Source organism: Oryx dammah, unplaced genomic scaffold (assembly GCF_014754425.2).
Source record: "Oryx dammah isolate SB20612 unplaced genomic scaffold, SCBI_Odam_1.1 HiC_scaffold_8, whole genome shotgun sequence".
In the NCBI taxonomy this organism is placed as follows: domain Eukaryota; kingdom Metazoa; phylum Chordata; class Mammalia; order Artiodactyla; family Bovidae; genus Oryx; species Oryx dammah.
In genome coordinates this window covers 14,941,437-14,958,265 of record NW_024070192.1, presented here as the reverse complement: position 1 = coordinate 14,958,265, position 16,829 = coordinate 14,941,437, and the positions used below count along the sequence as shown (strand labels likewise).

The 16,829-nt window shown below is 35.8% G+C and overlaps 1 protein-coding gene across 1 annotated transcript in view; it reads left to right on the top strand.

The window, feature by feature from the left end:
- TANC2 (tetratricopeptide repeat, ankyrin repeat and coiled-coil containing 2) overlaps nt 1-16,829 on the top strand; it is a 361,965-nt gene that overhangs the window by 218,059 nt on the left and 127,077 nt on the right. The window contains exons 7-8 of the mRNA XM_040245030.1: nt 3,289-3,475; nt 13,789-14,052. Of these exons, the coding sequence (XP_040100964.1) occupies nt 3,289-3,475; nt 13,789-14,052 (451 nt within the window). The remainder of the gene's footprint in view (nt 1-3,288; nt 3,476-13,788; nt 14,053-16,829) is intronic.

The following is a 16,829-nucleotide window of genomic DNA, read 5'->3' as shown; positions in this document are numbered from 1 at the left end:
AAGACTCTTGAGAGTCCCTTGGACTGCAAGGAGATCCAACCAGTCCATTCTGAAGGAGATCAGCCTTGGGATTTCTTTGGAAGGAATGATGCTAAAGCTGAAACTGCAGTACTGTGGCCACCTCATGCGAAGAATTGACTCATGGAAAAGACTCTGATGCTTGGAGGGATTGGGAGCAGGAGGAGAAGGGGCCGACAGAGGATGAGATGGCTGGATGGCATTACTAACTTGATGGACGTGAGTCTGAGCGAACTCCGGGAGTTGGTGATGGACAGGAAGGCCTGGCATGCTGCGATTCATGGAGTCGCAAAGAGTCGGACACGACGGAGCGACTGAACTGAACTGAAAGTGATGCCATAATAGAAAAGTCACTAAACCAGGAGGTAGAAAATCTGTGTTCTGGCTCCAGCTCTACCACCTACCATCTTGTAAATTTGGACATGTCGCTTAAGCTCTCTCAGCTTTAGGTTTTTCAAAGTTAATAGTAACTAACATTAAATAAGTATTTACTATTTATAATCATTGTACTAATTGCTTTACTTATACTGTTTCATTTAAGCTTCCTTACAACTCAGTGTGGTAGAATCCTTTTGATATTTCAGTTTTCAGATAAGAAAAAAAGAAACACTGCCAGAAAGTGATGGAATAGTATTCAAATCAGGCAGTCTGCTTTTACAACTTAATGTTCTCTATAGCTATACCATACCAGTCCAGAGTAATATGAAATAATGACAGGACTGTTGTGAAGATCAAGTTAAATCATGAATAAGAAAGCACTTTGTAAGCTATAAAATGTCATGCAAACAAAAGATATAAAACAATATGTAATATAATTAGTATGTAAATGTATTCAGAAACTGAGTTGGAGGAAATTGCTTCATAGCTTTCATATTTAGTGTAATTTTTACACCTCATACTTGGTTGATAAGGAGAAATGAGGTAGTAACATTAAAAAAAACTTTAACTTTGAAACATTAAACAAATCTAAGATATTAATAATAAAACTACATAATAGCCTACTTGAAATGTAATATACCATGACACTGTCTTGGAACCACCTAAGAAAGTGGCTGAATTGACCACTGAAATTTCTAGTCTTAGGAAGATTATTAGTGACTTTCTTCTGTGCTAAAGAGCATACTAACAAAGATAAGCTTTGTTTAAGAAGACCTTTAGTGGTGGTATCCTCAGAACAGTATTAATAATGACAGAATCCAGCATACACAAGTTAGCATATATCATTTTTTTGCAAAAGATAAGATATTCAAAGTGATATTCAGTTGACCACTGTATTTTCTTTTCTCTGTAGTTTCTGGAGTATTAGGATGTAGGACCTTGAAGAGGTCCAGATTGGGAGTTTGGGATCCAATGGGATCAATGGGAAAACCACCGAAAGGTTGTAGAAGTAGAGTGGCTTAATTAAGTGTCCATTTTAGCCTATAGTATGGCGAGTAAATAATGTCTTTCTGTGCCTAAAAGAGATTTCTGTATCTCATTAACATTTAAGCTTTGCTTTTACAGTTAAAGCTTTTAAAGCATACATTCTGTGATAAATGCTTTATTTTCCATAAAATAACTTACAGTAGAAATTACATGTTATTTGAGCTTAACGTTCACCTTTGCTGTATTATGCGTATAATAGTTTCCTTTCTCAGAGAACAGAGTGAGAATCTTGTCTGAAAATGGAAATGAGTTACCATAGAAGTAATAGATTCATACCAAAATGAAACTTTTTCAATATGGAATGACTATAGATATATCTAATGTAAAAAGATCCTAATACAATGCTAATAAAGTACCCACATGTTTCTTAAACTGAGAATGAAACGGTTAAAAATTGCTATGCCAGATTCTAACCAGGGAGGATTCTAATTTAGCAAGACGGGTGGGGGTCAGTATCTGTCAGTTTTGTAGTGAAACTTGTTTTTTACATTCCACAGGTAATTCTCCGGCAAGCCCTACTCATGCTCTAATAGACTAACGTCATTTTGTAGAAATAAAGGAAATTACCAAGAAATTGAAACTCCTCCTTCCAATGGTGAAAAATTATGTAGAAGAGAAATGGCATAGATTTGAGGGCTTATTGTATTATTAAGAAGAATCAGTTTCTGATATTAGTTATATGATTGAAAAGATTTACTTGATTGCAGTGTTCTGAGAATGTCATTTATGCTTGGTTGAGTTGCATGTATCTTTTATATCCTGGTTATAACATTTAAATTAAAATCAAAACCTGGATTCAACACAGATAATTAAATACAGGGGATTGCATCTGGCACTCATTTGGGGATGAGTCAAAGAGCCTTAATATTCTCATATCCAGTGATCAACATATTTTCCAATCAAGTTATAAAATGTAACTCTTCAATTTATCAAAGAGATTATGAGTAGACTCTATATGCAAAGAAATTGAAATGCTTTTTTTTTAAATGTCAAATTTATCATTAGTCCTCCTTCAAGTAATTCTGCCATTGACCAGTTACTGTTTTGAAAAGGAAAAAATTTCTTAAGTGTTCAAAAAAACATATGTACTTTAATTCATTATTTCATTAATTTATTTGGGTAGAAAGAGCTAAAGAAAATGAATTGTCATTAAACTAGGTAAACCAGAATATATTACCATCAGTCTTTTTGGTGATTATTCATTGCATCCCATCAAAAATGTAAAAAGGAGGTAACTTCAGATGTAAGAGTCACTCAGTGATCTGTCTGTAATCAGTTTTTACAGAGAAATTATTTTGTTTGTATTAATAGTATTCTACTTCATTTGACAAACTTTTAGATAGGCATTTTCCCTACATTCATTTATTACCTCTGAGAAGCCACCTATGTATCAAAAAAAGCCCATCTATATTTGCATTAAGAACTTTAGTTTTATTACTCCTTGGCTGCAAAGATTTTTTTTTCTCTACCCAAAGAAAATTATTAGTGAGAGCAAGTTCTAAGCCTTCAGAAAATTTTTGTTGATTGAAAGCAGCAAGAAAAATTTTTGATGAATAAAAAAAAATCATCTATTAATTCATAGCAATAATAAAGACTACTTGTTACTGTAAATTTCCTAGACAGAAAAACAGACTACAGTCTCTGCTCATGTTAAATTTATCAAGTTTTACCTTAATTATAGAATACAGAATGCTTTATCCCAGAAAGCAAAAACAAACAGAAGCTAATAGCTGTAAAAGCTGTGCATGTAGATTCTTTTTGTTATCAAAGCATATGTTTTACCATAAGATACACTTTCACTTAACAGCTGATCAGCTTATCTTATTTCTCTTTTAAATTTTTCAGACCTCAGCAATCACTCAGCGGATAAGTCCCTGTTCCACCTTGACTAGCAGCACTGCCTCTCCACCAGCCAGTAGCCCCTGTTCCACTCTCCCACCAGTCAGTACAAGTGCGAGCGCCAAGGATGGCAGCTATGGGGCTGTCACAAGTCCAACCTCTACCCTTGAAAGCAGAGATAGTGGAATCATTGGTGAGTTGGTTTATATACTAATCATTTTGTGTCTTTTTTCTTTTTGTAATAATTACACAAGCTTAAGGTTTTCAAAAGTTCTGCTTTTGAGTTATTGAGATATATTTATATATGTATAAAATATGTGTCCTTTTCTCTTTTATGTTGCTGTAGAGAGACATAAAGCATTAAAAAAAAAAAAATAGAGACTCCCCTCCCTGCTTAACCAGTCCTTTAAAGACATTATCTCACTGATCGTACAAAAGTCCGAGATTGTCTACTTTATGAAAATAAAATACCCTGAATGAGCAAAAAGTAAATAAATAAAGATACTATCTGGTGAAAGAAGGGGTGAATAGAGAAAGTTCTTCCTACTTCTTCTTGTAAATTCACTTAAATCATCCATCTACCGACAGAAGTCGTTCAGAAAAAGTTCATTTCTCGCTAAACTGGTAGAGTTTCTTGGTATTTCTGTTTGTCATATACTTACTGCCTGTTGTATGCTTGTTAAGGGGAGTCAGTCACATGGAAATGAGAAAAGTTTGGGAAAAGAATTTAAAGGAAAGAAATGCAAAGGGGGAAAACCAGACTGAGCACAGAATCTTAGGGAACATTCTAATTGATCAGGGAGAGGTGAGAGGTGTGAGAATGAGCCAGTGGATACAGAAATGGAGTAATCAGACAAACAGGAGAAAAATCAAGGCAGTATAATGTAATCAGTGCCAAAGAAGATAAAGGTTTCAGGGAAGGGGTGAGGAAAGGCTCCTAAATAAATGACGGACACTGAGGAGGGCAGGGAAGTGGAAATAAGACAATAAAATATTTTTACCTCATTTGGCTTGCTTCTGCTGCTGCTGCTAAGTTGCTTCAGTCGTGTCTGACTCTGTGCGACCCCATAGACGGCAGCCCACCAGGCTCCGCCACCCTGGGATTCTCCAGGCAAGGACACTGGAGTGGGTTGCCATTTCCTTCTCCAGTGCATGAAAGTGAAAAGTGAAAGTGAAGTCACTCAGTCATGTCCAACCCTTCTCGACCCCATGGACTGCAGCCTACCAGGCTCCTCCGTCCATGGGATTTTCCAGGCAAGAGTCCTGGAGTGGGTTGCCATTGCCTTCTCCTTGGCTTGCTTCTAAAGGTTACCAAATAAAAATATTTGTTTAGATGTTATGGCAAATAATTTAATGCCATGTCAACTAAGCATATCTCTTTCACTTAAATGAATATATACCAGCATGTGAATTTATTCATTTTAAATAATGAACCAATAAAAAGAATATTTTTACAGGATGCAAAATTAACATGCAAAAACCAGTTGCATTTCTATACACTGAAAATAGATAACTAAAAAAAAAAAAGAAAACAATTCCACTACAATAGCATCAAAAAGAATAAAAGACTTAGGAGTAAATTTAACCAAGCAGGTAAAAGACACTAGACATTATAAAACATTACTGAAGAAATTTTAAAAAGACTTAAATAATTGGAAATATGTCCTGTTCATGGATTGTTAAAATGATAGTATTTCTCAAAGCAATCTATAGAATCATTGAAATCCCTATCATAATCCCAACAAAGTTGTTTGCAGAAACACCCATTCTAAAATTCATGTAGAATCTCAAAGGACCATGAATAGTCAAAACAGTTTTTAAAAAGGGAACAAAGTTTGGAAGACTCAAACTTCCTGATTTCAGAACTTTCTCCAAAGCTCCTTAAAGGCAGGATTCCTATCTAATAATTTTATATACTCTCAGTATTTAACATAATTTCTAACTTGTGATTTCTTTATATGAGGAGTATTTATGAAGATACTATCATTAAATAGCTAAATATTTTAACAAAACAAAGTATATAGATAAAATATGATGAAAAGTAGCCTCTTTTTGTAATCTCTGAAATAATTTGTAGAAAATTGGAATTATCTGTTTCTTGACCGTTTAGTAGGCTCTACCATTAAAGTGGGTTTCTCTGATGGCTCAACCAGGTAAAAAATCCATCTGCAATATAGGAGACGTGGGTTTGAGTCCTGCTTTGGGAAGATCCTGATATTTTCTTCATGGAGATTTTTTAAACTACTACCTCAATGTATTTAATACTATAGGACTTAAAAATATTTTTCCTTCCTGAATCTGTATTCCTTAATAATTTTTTAATCTTTTTCAGATTTACTTGCATAAAGTTGTCTAAAATATTCTTATTGTGACATCACTATCTACCCAGGAACCCAAGCTAGAAGCCAAGGGGAATCCTTGCCTCCTTTCTTCCCCTGTATTTCTCATCCCTGTATTTTCTTTTCATCTCTCCTAGCATTGCCTTCATAATCCTCATTTTCTTAGATCTAGATTAATACAGATCTAACTGTTCTCTCTGCCTTTTCTTCTTGTCCTTTCTGTTTTTCCCACAGCCACCAAAGTAAATTAACTGAAAAATGATTACTTTGACTCTGTTATCTGTAAGGTGCAGTAATCTACCTGGAAACCAAATCTGATCAGATCACTCCTGATCTGTCCACAGCCAATTTCTCCAGCCTTTAATCCCACTACTGGAAGCTAACATTAAATTTTGTGGTAACCTGACACATTCCAGTTTTTCACCTCTGTACTTTTGCCCATATTGATCATTCTGCCTGTAATCTCCTCTCTCCCTCTTAAATTTGATTAACTGCTCAATACTTTTAAGAATCACCTTATGGGAGAATGGCATAGAAACATGTATACTATCATGTAAGAAATGAATCGCCAGTCTAGGTTCGATACAGGATACAGGATGCTTGGGGCTGGTGCACTGGGATGTATGGGGAGGGTGGTGGGAGCGGGGTTCAGGATTGGGAACTCATGTATAGCCGTGGCGGATTCATGTCAATGTATGGCAAAACCAATACAGTGTTGTGAAGTAAAAGAAAAAATAATAATAAAAGAAAAAAAAAGTTAAAAAAAAAAGAATCACCTTAGGTATTCAGTCACCGCTGCCACCACCCCCTCTCTTCATTTCTCCACTCCACCTCCTCTCCAGTGCCCATTACTATTCCATGTTCCCAGATACAGCATATCTGTATCATTGCATGTAACACTAGTATTATAGTCCCTTTGAGAGCCTGCTTTTCATCCTTAGACTGTTTAATTTCTTGTTAGGAGAAAGTGTGCCTTATTCATCCATATCTGTAGTACCTAGTCCAATAACTGAAAATGTGGTAGTGGTAGCATGGTAGGCGCTCAGTAAATATTTATAAAAAGGAAAGAAAGCTTAAGAGGGAAAGGATGGGAGATGAAGGATGACTGACCTGGCACTTTCAGTTACTTTTTTGACTGTTTAGAGTGACCATTGGGTACAAGATGGAACATTATTATTAAATTTTTAATAAATAGTAGAGTTTAGATTTCTCCATTGACTATTCTCCTATGTTCTTTTTATGATTCATTTTGGCACAGTGACTTTTATAATCTCTAGCCAAACCTCTTCCTGGGTTCTTCTGTCGGTATTATTAGTGTCTGTAACTGCATGTCATCAATATTGCCATACCCAAAAAAATTACTTTAGAAATATATTTATTCAAGCAGTGGGCATGGCGCTGACAGATTGGACAAAATCCATTTACAAGTACATTCTAAGTGGAAGCTTAACATGTCAATGGATGTTCAAAATAAATTTCATAATGTTCTGAAATTAAAAATGAGATTTCCACTTTGACATATAACAGTGTTCCTCATTTTTTTCTGGTATATTTCCAAAATTGTGTTCCTTGTAAAAGTAAATACCTTTGTGGATAACAGAGCTAATTTGGAGAATAATAAACTTCCATTATTCAATGTATATAAATACTGAAACAGATTTATTTTCAAAATCATGAGACAAGAAAGAGAATAATGTCTTCTGCTTCTAAAATTACTTACATTGTAGAGTAGTTATCAAATTATATATGTGCAGCTTATCTTGAGAAACAACTTGTTTCTCTTTAGTTTATTTTTTTATTATTGCATTTGAGTTAGAAGAGAACTGTATGTGGCATAAGTAATCATAGTCTAAGATATCGTTATTACCATGGAAATCTCAAGGCTCGCCTATCTTAACCATTTTAATATGTTTTGTTTAAGTATTTTCCCCACTGATTATAGAAATATCTGCTTTTCCAAATTAAATATTGCTTACATTATTTCAAACAATAACATCTATTGTTTGTTAGTGTACCACTTTTAAATCTTGCCCCATCACCAAAAACACAAAAGCTATTAAAAGTTATCATTTGAATTATCCATTTTTATTCCTTTATATATCCGTCAGTTCAGTGTGAATTCCTGTTGATTACATTTTGTAACTATAGCGATCATAATTTTAGTGATTCCTGCCTGTATCACTTTCATAGCTTGCCAAAATATGTAGAATTCTAGTTATAAAATCAGAATATTAGAAATGCAGGCTTCCTGAATTTTAAGTCTTATAAGTATAAAAAGTTCCTCTCTTGGATTCTAAAGTATTGGAAATAGCTATGACTTCTTATATTCTCTGTGATCTGAATTCACCCCATACGTGATTTAATTTCTACCATGGAAAGCATTCTCCGTAACAGTCATAGCTTCTCTCTCTTCAAACTCACAGCTTTCTTCAATATGTGGTAAAATATCACTGAGATGATTGTCAGGCATTTACAGTATAATTTCATATTTGTGACTATTTCATTGGTATTAATTTAATGGTATGCCCTTATATATGTGCCTAGGTAGATACCACTAACTACGTATAATCTATCAGCTATACATAGCTTCAAGCAAAAATCCTGATAATCATAAACTCTTTGAGGTACACATCATTTTTCTAGCCTATCTTCTTTCATGTGAAGTTTTAATAATGGTCTGTTTTGGCATGTTGTTGTTTAGTAAAACAAATTTAAGCATGGATCCATTTTGTTTTGGCCTTTTGTTTATTTGGGGATTCACAGTTCCTTCCAAAAAGGTATAATTCTTGAACTCCCCCTTTTAATCAAATCTCAGGGTTTTGTTTTTTGTTTTGTTTTTAGGTCCTGATCTGTTGCCAAATTTGGTCTCGTATCTTTTAGCCTTGTATCATTTAACAGCTAGGAAAATGAAATGCCTACACCTTTGCTTGTTCAGTGATTTTCCCCCCTAATATTTCACATTAGTAACTAAAAAGCAAAATCAGAAACTCCTCATCAAAAACCCTTGTTCCTTTAGTAACAAATATTCCAGTAGGCAGGGCTTCCCAGGTGATGCAGTGGTAAAGCATCTGCCTGCACTGCAGGAGACCTGGGTTCGATCCCTGGGTTGGGAAGATCCCCTGGAGAAGGGAATGGCTACTCACTCCATTATTCTTGCCTGGAGAATTCTATGGATAGAGGAGCCTGGTCCATGCGGTCACAAAGAGTCACTGAACGACTGAATGACACACAGACACACACACAGAGACACACACAGACACACATTCCAGTAGGGTGTAATGTATTCTCTGGTCCAAATTGTCACATTTAAGAAGTCACTCTTCTGAGTCACAAACTGAGCATTAGATAATTTTTCATATTTTCTACAACCTGTTTTCAGAAATGTGCCATTTTCTCTTCACTAAGTTCTTCCAGTTACTGTGCTGGTGACTCTGTCATCCTTGGAGGTGGTTTAGTCGCTCAGTCGTGTCTGACTCTTTGTGACCCCATGGGCTGTAGCCCACCAGGCTCCTCTGACCATGGGATTTTCCAGGCAAGAACACTGGAGTGGGTTGCCATTTCCTTCTCCAGGGGATCTTCCCCCGCCAGGGATCGAACCTGATTCTCCTGCGTTGCAGGTGGATTCTTCACCAACTGAGCCACCAGGGAAGGTTCACCTTCTAATTACTTAGCACTGAGCGACTGAACTGAACTGAACTGAATAAATTTTGGTAGTTATATTGCATGGATATTTGTTAAAGATGTCTGTCTGGACACTGCCTATTTAAATGATCAAGAAGACCAGAGCATTTCCCTTGCATGATTGACCTAACTAATGTAATAATAACAATGACAACCATTGATTGAGTACAGAGTATAAGGTAGGTTGTTGTTGTTTAGGCAGTTACCATTATTTAATTCTTACAGTCATAAGAAAATAGAGTAAAGAGTCCCCAGGATCAAATAATTAAAAAGATACATAAGACTCCACAGAAAAATTCTTACAAAAAGCTTTTAATAAAGATATAGTCCAGCAGGTGAAAAAGAATGCAAGTGAGCACAGAGGACCCAAGACCCTCCCAGGTGGAGATCTCCAGGTTCCTTTTTAATCAAATAGGATGGCTGTGCTCTGTCCCCAGAGTGTAAATCACCAAGATTTGTATAAGGAATCTTGGTTTCAGGAGAGCTACCCATAAGTTGACAGTGAAGCTTTTTATCCGTCTCTGGTCCCAGGCTAAGCCAGGCTGTCTAAGTACTCCAGATGTAAGCTGTCAGTAAACAACTAGACCTGGGTGTTACCTGGGGAATTTCAAACTTTAAACAGCAAATTATAAGTTGTTAGTTATCCCAGTTGACCTTATCTTGGCTAAGAGTCAGTTCCAGACTTCCAGTCATCCCTAGAGATAAGTATAGGACTGGCCCAGTCTAGCTGTAAATTAACTCTGTCTTACATAATAGTATAATGATCTTTCTTAGACTTAGAAAACTGGGGTTCAAAAATAATTGGTCCCAGATCACACAGATGTTAAGAGGCAAAGCTGAGATTCAAGTTCAGGTCTGTATAACTTCAAAACCCACACTGCATAGTTCTAAATCATTCCCTCTCAGAACAGATGACCTAACACCATTATCCAGCATTAAAAACTTAGTCTTTATCAACAAAAGCAGAGTAGTGAATCAAGATAAAAATGACTACTCTCGGATTTCAAAAAATGATTACTATTGCTATTACTAGAAACATGATTTCTGGGCCCCTTAGGACTGACACAGGTGCCAGGATAAGGAATGTTAAGCTTTTTTGAAAAATTATTGCTGTCAGTTTTTAAATATTATTGACGACAAACAAATGTGCCTATATCCATCTATCAATCCATTTACAGAGGGTATATTTTATGGTATGTAAATTACACCTCAATAAAACTTTTTTAATATATGGACTTAATTTTATTCACAATGAGCCTGTTTATAAGCCTGTAATTCCTACTTCCTCACACTGTCTTACTGTCCTATATGGCTGTGTCAGCACTTCTTTATACTGATATAGCAATTTTTTTCTATATCAAGGAAAGAAAATGCAGAAAGTCTCAGAAAAATCTCTTTAGTTAGTTACAACTCAATATCTTCCCACCATCCTTTGTTCCACCTGGAAATGACTAGATCTAAAGAATTAAAGTAGGGACAGAATAGGTCTATTGGAAAACAGATACATATATTTTTCAGTGAGAGGCCATGTCTTCCTCTTCAGCTCCATTCATAGAAACTTTGCACATACGGGTTGTTAATTCATGTAGTCCAACATCTGATATATAGATTGTGTGGACTTTAAACTTTTGAAATTTTTAGTTACCACATGAATCAAAAATATCGTTGCATTCTCTGATGCTTCATTCACTTTGGTAACTTTAAATTACATGATACGGTCTCACTATAGAGGAATAGTTGAGTAAAATAGAAGCATCTGTTAAATAATATATGGATATTAGCATGTTGCTATTAAAAATAGCATTTCATTTTGTGATTCTTCATTTTTTTTCTTTGTATGGCCTCTTCTGCCACAGAATTGTCCTTTTTCTGGGATTAATGATTTAGGACCTATCTTGTTCACTACTGTATTCTGACACAAACTAGTTGATCAATAAAATTTTATTGACTAAATAATTGAATGAAATTAACTCTGAGTCACCATGCTCTGGGAAAAGCATCAATGAAGCAGAAATGTACAAAATTCCTCAGTGGGAATGTTTGCCCAGAGACTCTTAACTTCTGGTACTTTTTGTGAGTTGTCTGTTTTCACTCTGGTCCCCAGTGGTTCTGGACCATTGAACATCCAATAAAACTAAGTTATTCATCCTCTCAACAGATACAGGTTGATCATAGTTTAAAGTGTGTGCCAGAGCCTAGATACATTTCTCTTTCGTGAAAAAGGGCAGAGGATACTTCAGGTTTGAAACACAAATGAAGTATCAGGTTTGGTTTAGGCAGATAGTACAATTGAAGTGCAAAATGACATCAGTGCTCTTCTTACTTGAGAAACTAGATGTCTTCCTTGTTTTTGCTTTAAATACCACGACCATAGATGCCCTTCCTTACTGTAAACTTCATCATTTAAATGATAAAATAGGGTCCATAGGCCACTGAGTATTTCTGTCTTTGTACCATGAATTCAGTTTCTTAGATCTTTTCACCACCAATGAGGACTTTAATAATTTTTATTGATAGACCTCATGTTTTTGAAAAAATTTTCGACATCACACTGTGCATCATCAGATAGTTTATCTTATTTTTATCAAACATATATATGTATGATGTGTTTATGTATCATGTTGTTGTTGTTATTGAATTGCTCAGTCATGTCCAACTCTTTGTGACCCTATGGACTATAGCCCTCCAGGCTCCACTGTCCATGGAATTCTCCAGGCAAGAATACTGGAGTGGGTAGCCATTCTCTTCTCCAGGGGATCTTCCTGACACAGGAATCAAACCCTTGTCTCCTGCGTCTCCTGTTGGCAGGCAGAGTCTTCACCACTGAGCCACCTGAAAAGTGGTATATTATGTGTATATATACATATGTGTGTGTGTGTGTGTGTGTATGTATATATATGCCAAAATTTCTGTTCAACATGTAGGTAACTAGTGTTGTCACCCTGATGTAACTGCAGCTAAGTTTATAGAAGCTTGACATTTTAGTTAGCTGGTCACCAGTAAACATTATTTCTTAGAAATTATTTAAAATATTGAAAATAGTGAAACCAATTACTACCTTCTCAGACCTTTAAAAAGTGTAGTGTTTCAGTGTTTGGAACCTACTGAATGTGCTCACGGTTTATCTGGGGAAAAGGGCTGTATTTCTGGAATATATACCAGGGTAAAACCACACAGATACAAGGGAATCTTAGCCAGCTCTTGATTTGTAACCTAAGGATAAAAACTTCTGCTGGGGCACACCACCAAAAAAAAAAAAAACAGACATGAAAGGCAAAGGGTTAAATAACAGACACTTTCCATGTAGATCAGTCCTTTGGGAAACATTCTCCATTTTTCAGTATACTGACCCTAGCAGCTGTGTGAACTCCCAAGCTTCTAGCTAAGAATACAAAGTCAGATGAATCACGACATCTTTATCCCAAACGAAACTATACTTCAGTCAGATTTTTCTGAAAGAAAAATGTTGAAATGTATTTTAAATGAGACAGTTTCTATAAATTAGGATGAGAAACATGCATCTGTTTAAAAAGAACACCCACAGACACATAAACACCTAATATAAATATGTACTATATACTATCACTGAACATATTCAGAGATTATAAAATATGCTGTAGAATCCATAAAATCTCATTGGAGAAGGTGTAACATTTTTTTTGGTGGCAGAAAGGTTGTGATCCATTGGGCTATTTATGACTGGAAGTCTGAATATATTAAGTGAATTAATTAAGAATGGAGGAGAGGGTAGCTATTCAAGAAGTCTGTGTAGTGTTTCTTTATTTAAACAGGTTGTTTCTCCTCTATTAGGGTCTACTTAAGGACTGTTTATATGTTCTAATTCTTTGTTACATGAAAATGGCCAGGAAATAATTTAATTGAGGAAAAATATAGGATAAAAAGAGTATAAAGACCTTTTTGATATCTTTGACACTGTCCAGCAATCCACAAAAAGTATACAAATTCCCTTTTGATAGAATCCTGAAGTTTTTACCATTGATAGGCCCTGGTTATAAGTCCTGTAGCACTGATACATGAATTTCTTTAATTCATTCAAATAAGAGTTGTTAAAGTAAATATATTGGAATCTATGTGAAAGAAAGTTATATTTTGGTTTCAGTTATTTAATTTCATGATAGAGGTCCTTCCCTGGTGGTCCAGTAGCTAAGACTCTGAGCTCCCATTGCAGGGGACCTTGCTTTGATCCCTGGTCTGGGAAACTAGAGCCCACAGGCCTCAACTAAGAGTTTGCTTGCCACTACTGGAGAGACCACGTGCAGCAACTAATGATCCTGCATGCTAAAACTTAAGACCCAGTGCAGCCAAATAAGTTTTTTTAATTAAAAATAAATAAAATTCATGATGGAGATGAAAGGCTCATCATAACCTTTTAAAAATAATGTTACTAATATTTTTATTATCTAGTCTTGCATTTGGGTAATTATAAACAGATTAATCTCTCAGTTTTCATTTTACTCTTTTTCAGCTACCTTGACAAGCTATTCTGAAAACATGGAACGTACAAAGTATGTTGGGGAAAGCAGTAAAGAATTAGGATCTGGAGGAAACCTAAAGCCTTGGCAGTCTCAAAAATCCAGCATGGATTCTTGTTTGTATCGAGTAGATGAAAACATGACGGCATCCACCTACAGTCTGAATAAGATACCAGAGAGGAATTTGGAAACCGTTTTATCACAATCAGTACAGTCTATTCCTCTTTATCTTATGCCACGGCCAAACTCAGTAGCAGGTAAGTTTTATTTTTTTAAATCACCATTTTACTGGCATATGTACTGAAATGAAGATTAATTCTGCTCTTACAATATTTAAATTTTCCATTTATTTTCTTCAACTAAGCTATTATTTTGTGTTTGGGTAATATACTTGGGTATATCTTTTTGAACCTGGGAAAAGGTTCATGTTCCTTAAGTGACATTTTAATTCTGCTTCCAAAATACAATTATAAAATAAAAACATGCATAAAATCAAAAAGGGGCTTCCCGGGTGGTGCTAGTGGTAAAGAACCCACTTGCCAATGCAGGAGACATAAGAGACTCAGATTCGATCCCTGGGTCTGGAAGATCCCCTGGAGAAGGGCGTGGCAACCCACTCCAGTATTCTTGTCTGGAGAATCCCATGGACAGAGGAGCCCAGAGGGCTTCTCTCCAGAGGGTTGCAGAGTTGGACATAACTGAAGTGATTTAGCACTCAAAATCTAAAAGAGAACCTACAAAGTATATTGTCAGTCTCTTCAGTCTTTTCTAACATCAGAAGTCTTTTAAAGGATTTAAATTTGAGATTTTAGGTTTTAAAAACTTCGGTTTTAAAAATACAATGCGGGAATTCGCTGGGGTCTAGTGGTTAGAATTTCATACTTTCACTGCCAAAGGCTCAAATGTGATCCCTGGTCGGGGAACTAAGATTCCACAAGCTGTGCAGTGCAGCAAAAAAAATAAAAAATGTTATTAAATTGAAGCATATTTCAGTAGAATTTACATTATTAGAAATCATCACCTATAGTTTGAGAGTGTGGCAGGCAGGCAGCAAGAATTAACTTCCCCATTCAAATAGCTAGGTATTTTCACAGTACTCTGGCTATATTATCAAAGTAGAATCACCAGGTACCTACATTGCCTGAGAATAACTCAGACACCACTAGCAGTCTCAGTCATAAGGGGGTGATACAGAAAATAAGTGGCTGGAATATGAAGCCATTTTTCTTTAGCAGCTGTTCAGAACTACGTCAAGGGATCATTTTAACCCCGCTAAGTTGCTGTCTAATAACTGAGACCAAGACTTTTGCAGAACAGTCAGGCACTCTGACATTATCAAAATGAACCATCATATCCGGACCTGGTCCAGGCTACAAAGTCAAAGTTAAGTTTGTCTCTCTTACTTACCTGATGAGTGCCTAGACAGGTTTATCTCACTGACACAAGATAATAAAATACTTACTGTAGGCAAGAGCTCCTAGTTTCCAGATAAAATTGTTTGTTATGCAGATGATAATGCGACGCTTCTTGACTTTCCCATCTCCCTTCTGAACCTTTTCTAAGCCACTACTCTTTGTTCCATCCTCTGGGAGACCATCAGCATCTGTCATCAGATGTGATTATGAGGAGAATGGCTCATCCAGAACATCAGTGACTGTGGAAGATGTTAATATTCATTTCTCAAAGAGTATTCACTTCTGTATAATGACAAAATTTTCTCTCCTAGGTTCTTTTAAATACGATGATCCCCAACCATGATGTCATTTTAGAATCCTAGAATGCTATAACTTATGAGAAATTGCTAGGTAAATTCAGTCTATCTGAAAGAGAAGCATTTAGATCCTTACGTACATAAAAATGGAAACTAAAGCTACCAACCTTCATGATGCATCCCAATTTACTTCTTAACTAAGCTGCAGTGACTGCTGAGAGAATTCTGGCTCTGTTGAGAAGGGCCCTGAGCACTTCTTAGGAAACAGAAGTATAAGCTTCTTTTGTTCTCTTTTGAGTTTACTGAAGAGACTATAAATTATTTCCCTTCTTGAGCATACATGTCTGTCAAGATTCATTATTTTACCCAAGGCAAATAATAACATTTGTTGTTGTCGTCGTTGTTTAGTCGCTAAGTCGTGTCTGACTCTTTTGTGACCCCGTGGACTGTAGCCGACCAGGCTCCTCTGTCCATGGGATTTCCAGGAAAGCAACACTGGAGTGGGTTGCTATTCCCTTTTCCAGGGCATCTTCCTGACCCAGGGATCAAACCCACATCTCTTGCAGAGGCAGGCAGATTCTATACCACTGAGCCACCAGGGAAACCCAATACTAACTTCAGGTTTTACAAAAAGTTGCCCACATGTCCATCAACAGACTGGATGAATGGTGTACAACAAAGAAAAATAATGTACTACCACTGCAGACAACATCATGGAGAGTGCATACTATATGCAGTATATATATTTATATAAAGTTCAGAAAAACAGCCAAAGCTATGGCACTTCTATGGTGAAAAACTAAAGTAGTGGTTACCTTTGGTGGGAATATCAATTAAGGAAGCCTTCTCTATATTGATCTGAATGGTGGTTGCCTTGGTGTATACACAGATAAAAATTTATTGAGCTAAACATGTAAGATTTATGTTCTTTATGTATGTAAACTATACTTCAACCAAAAAAAATATATAAAGTATATGTTTAGATTCTTGTCTTTCTAAAAGGATTTTCCCTTGTCTTTGGTTTAGAAATAGCAGTCCTAGATGATATAACTAGATCTTTAAAAAATACCTGTTTTTTAATACTGATTAAAAATATTCAAATAATTTCAACAACTGGATGATTTACTTAAAGCTATCAGAAGTTTGTTTTTTTTTATTGCAAATAGTACTCCATTGTATACCTATAGCTCCTTTTATCTGTCCAACCCCAGTTGATGGACATTGAGGGGTTTGTTTTTTCATTTTTTAGCTATTCTGAATACTGCTGCTATGAACATTTTTGTGCAAGTCTTTGAGTAGATACATGTTTTCATCTCTCTTGAA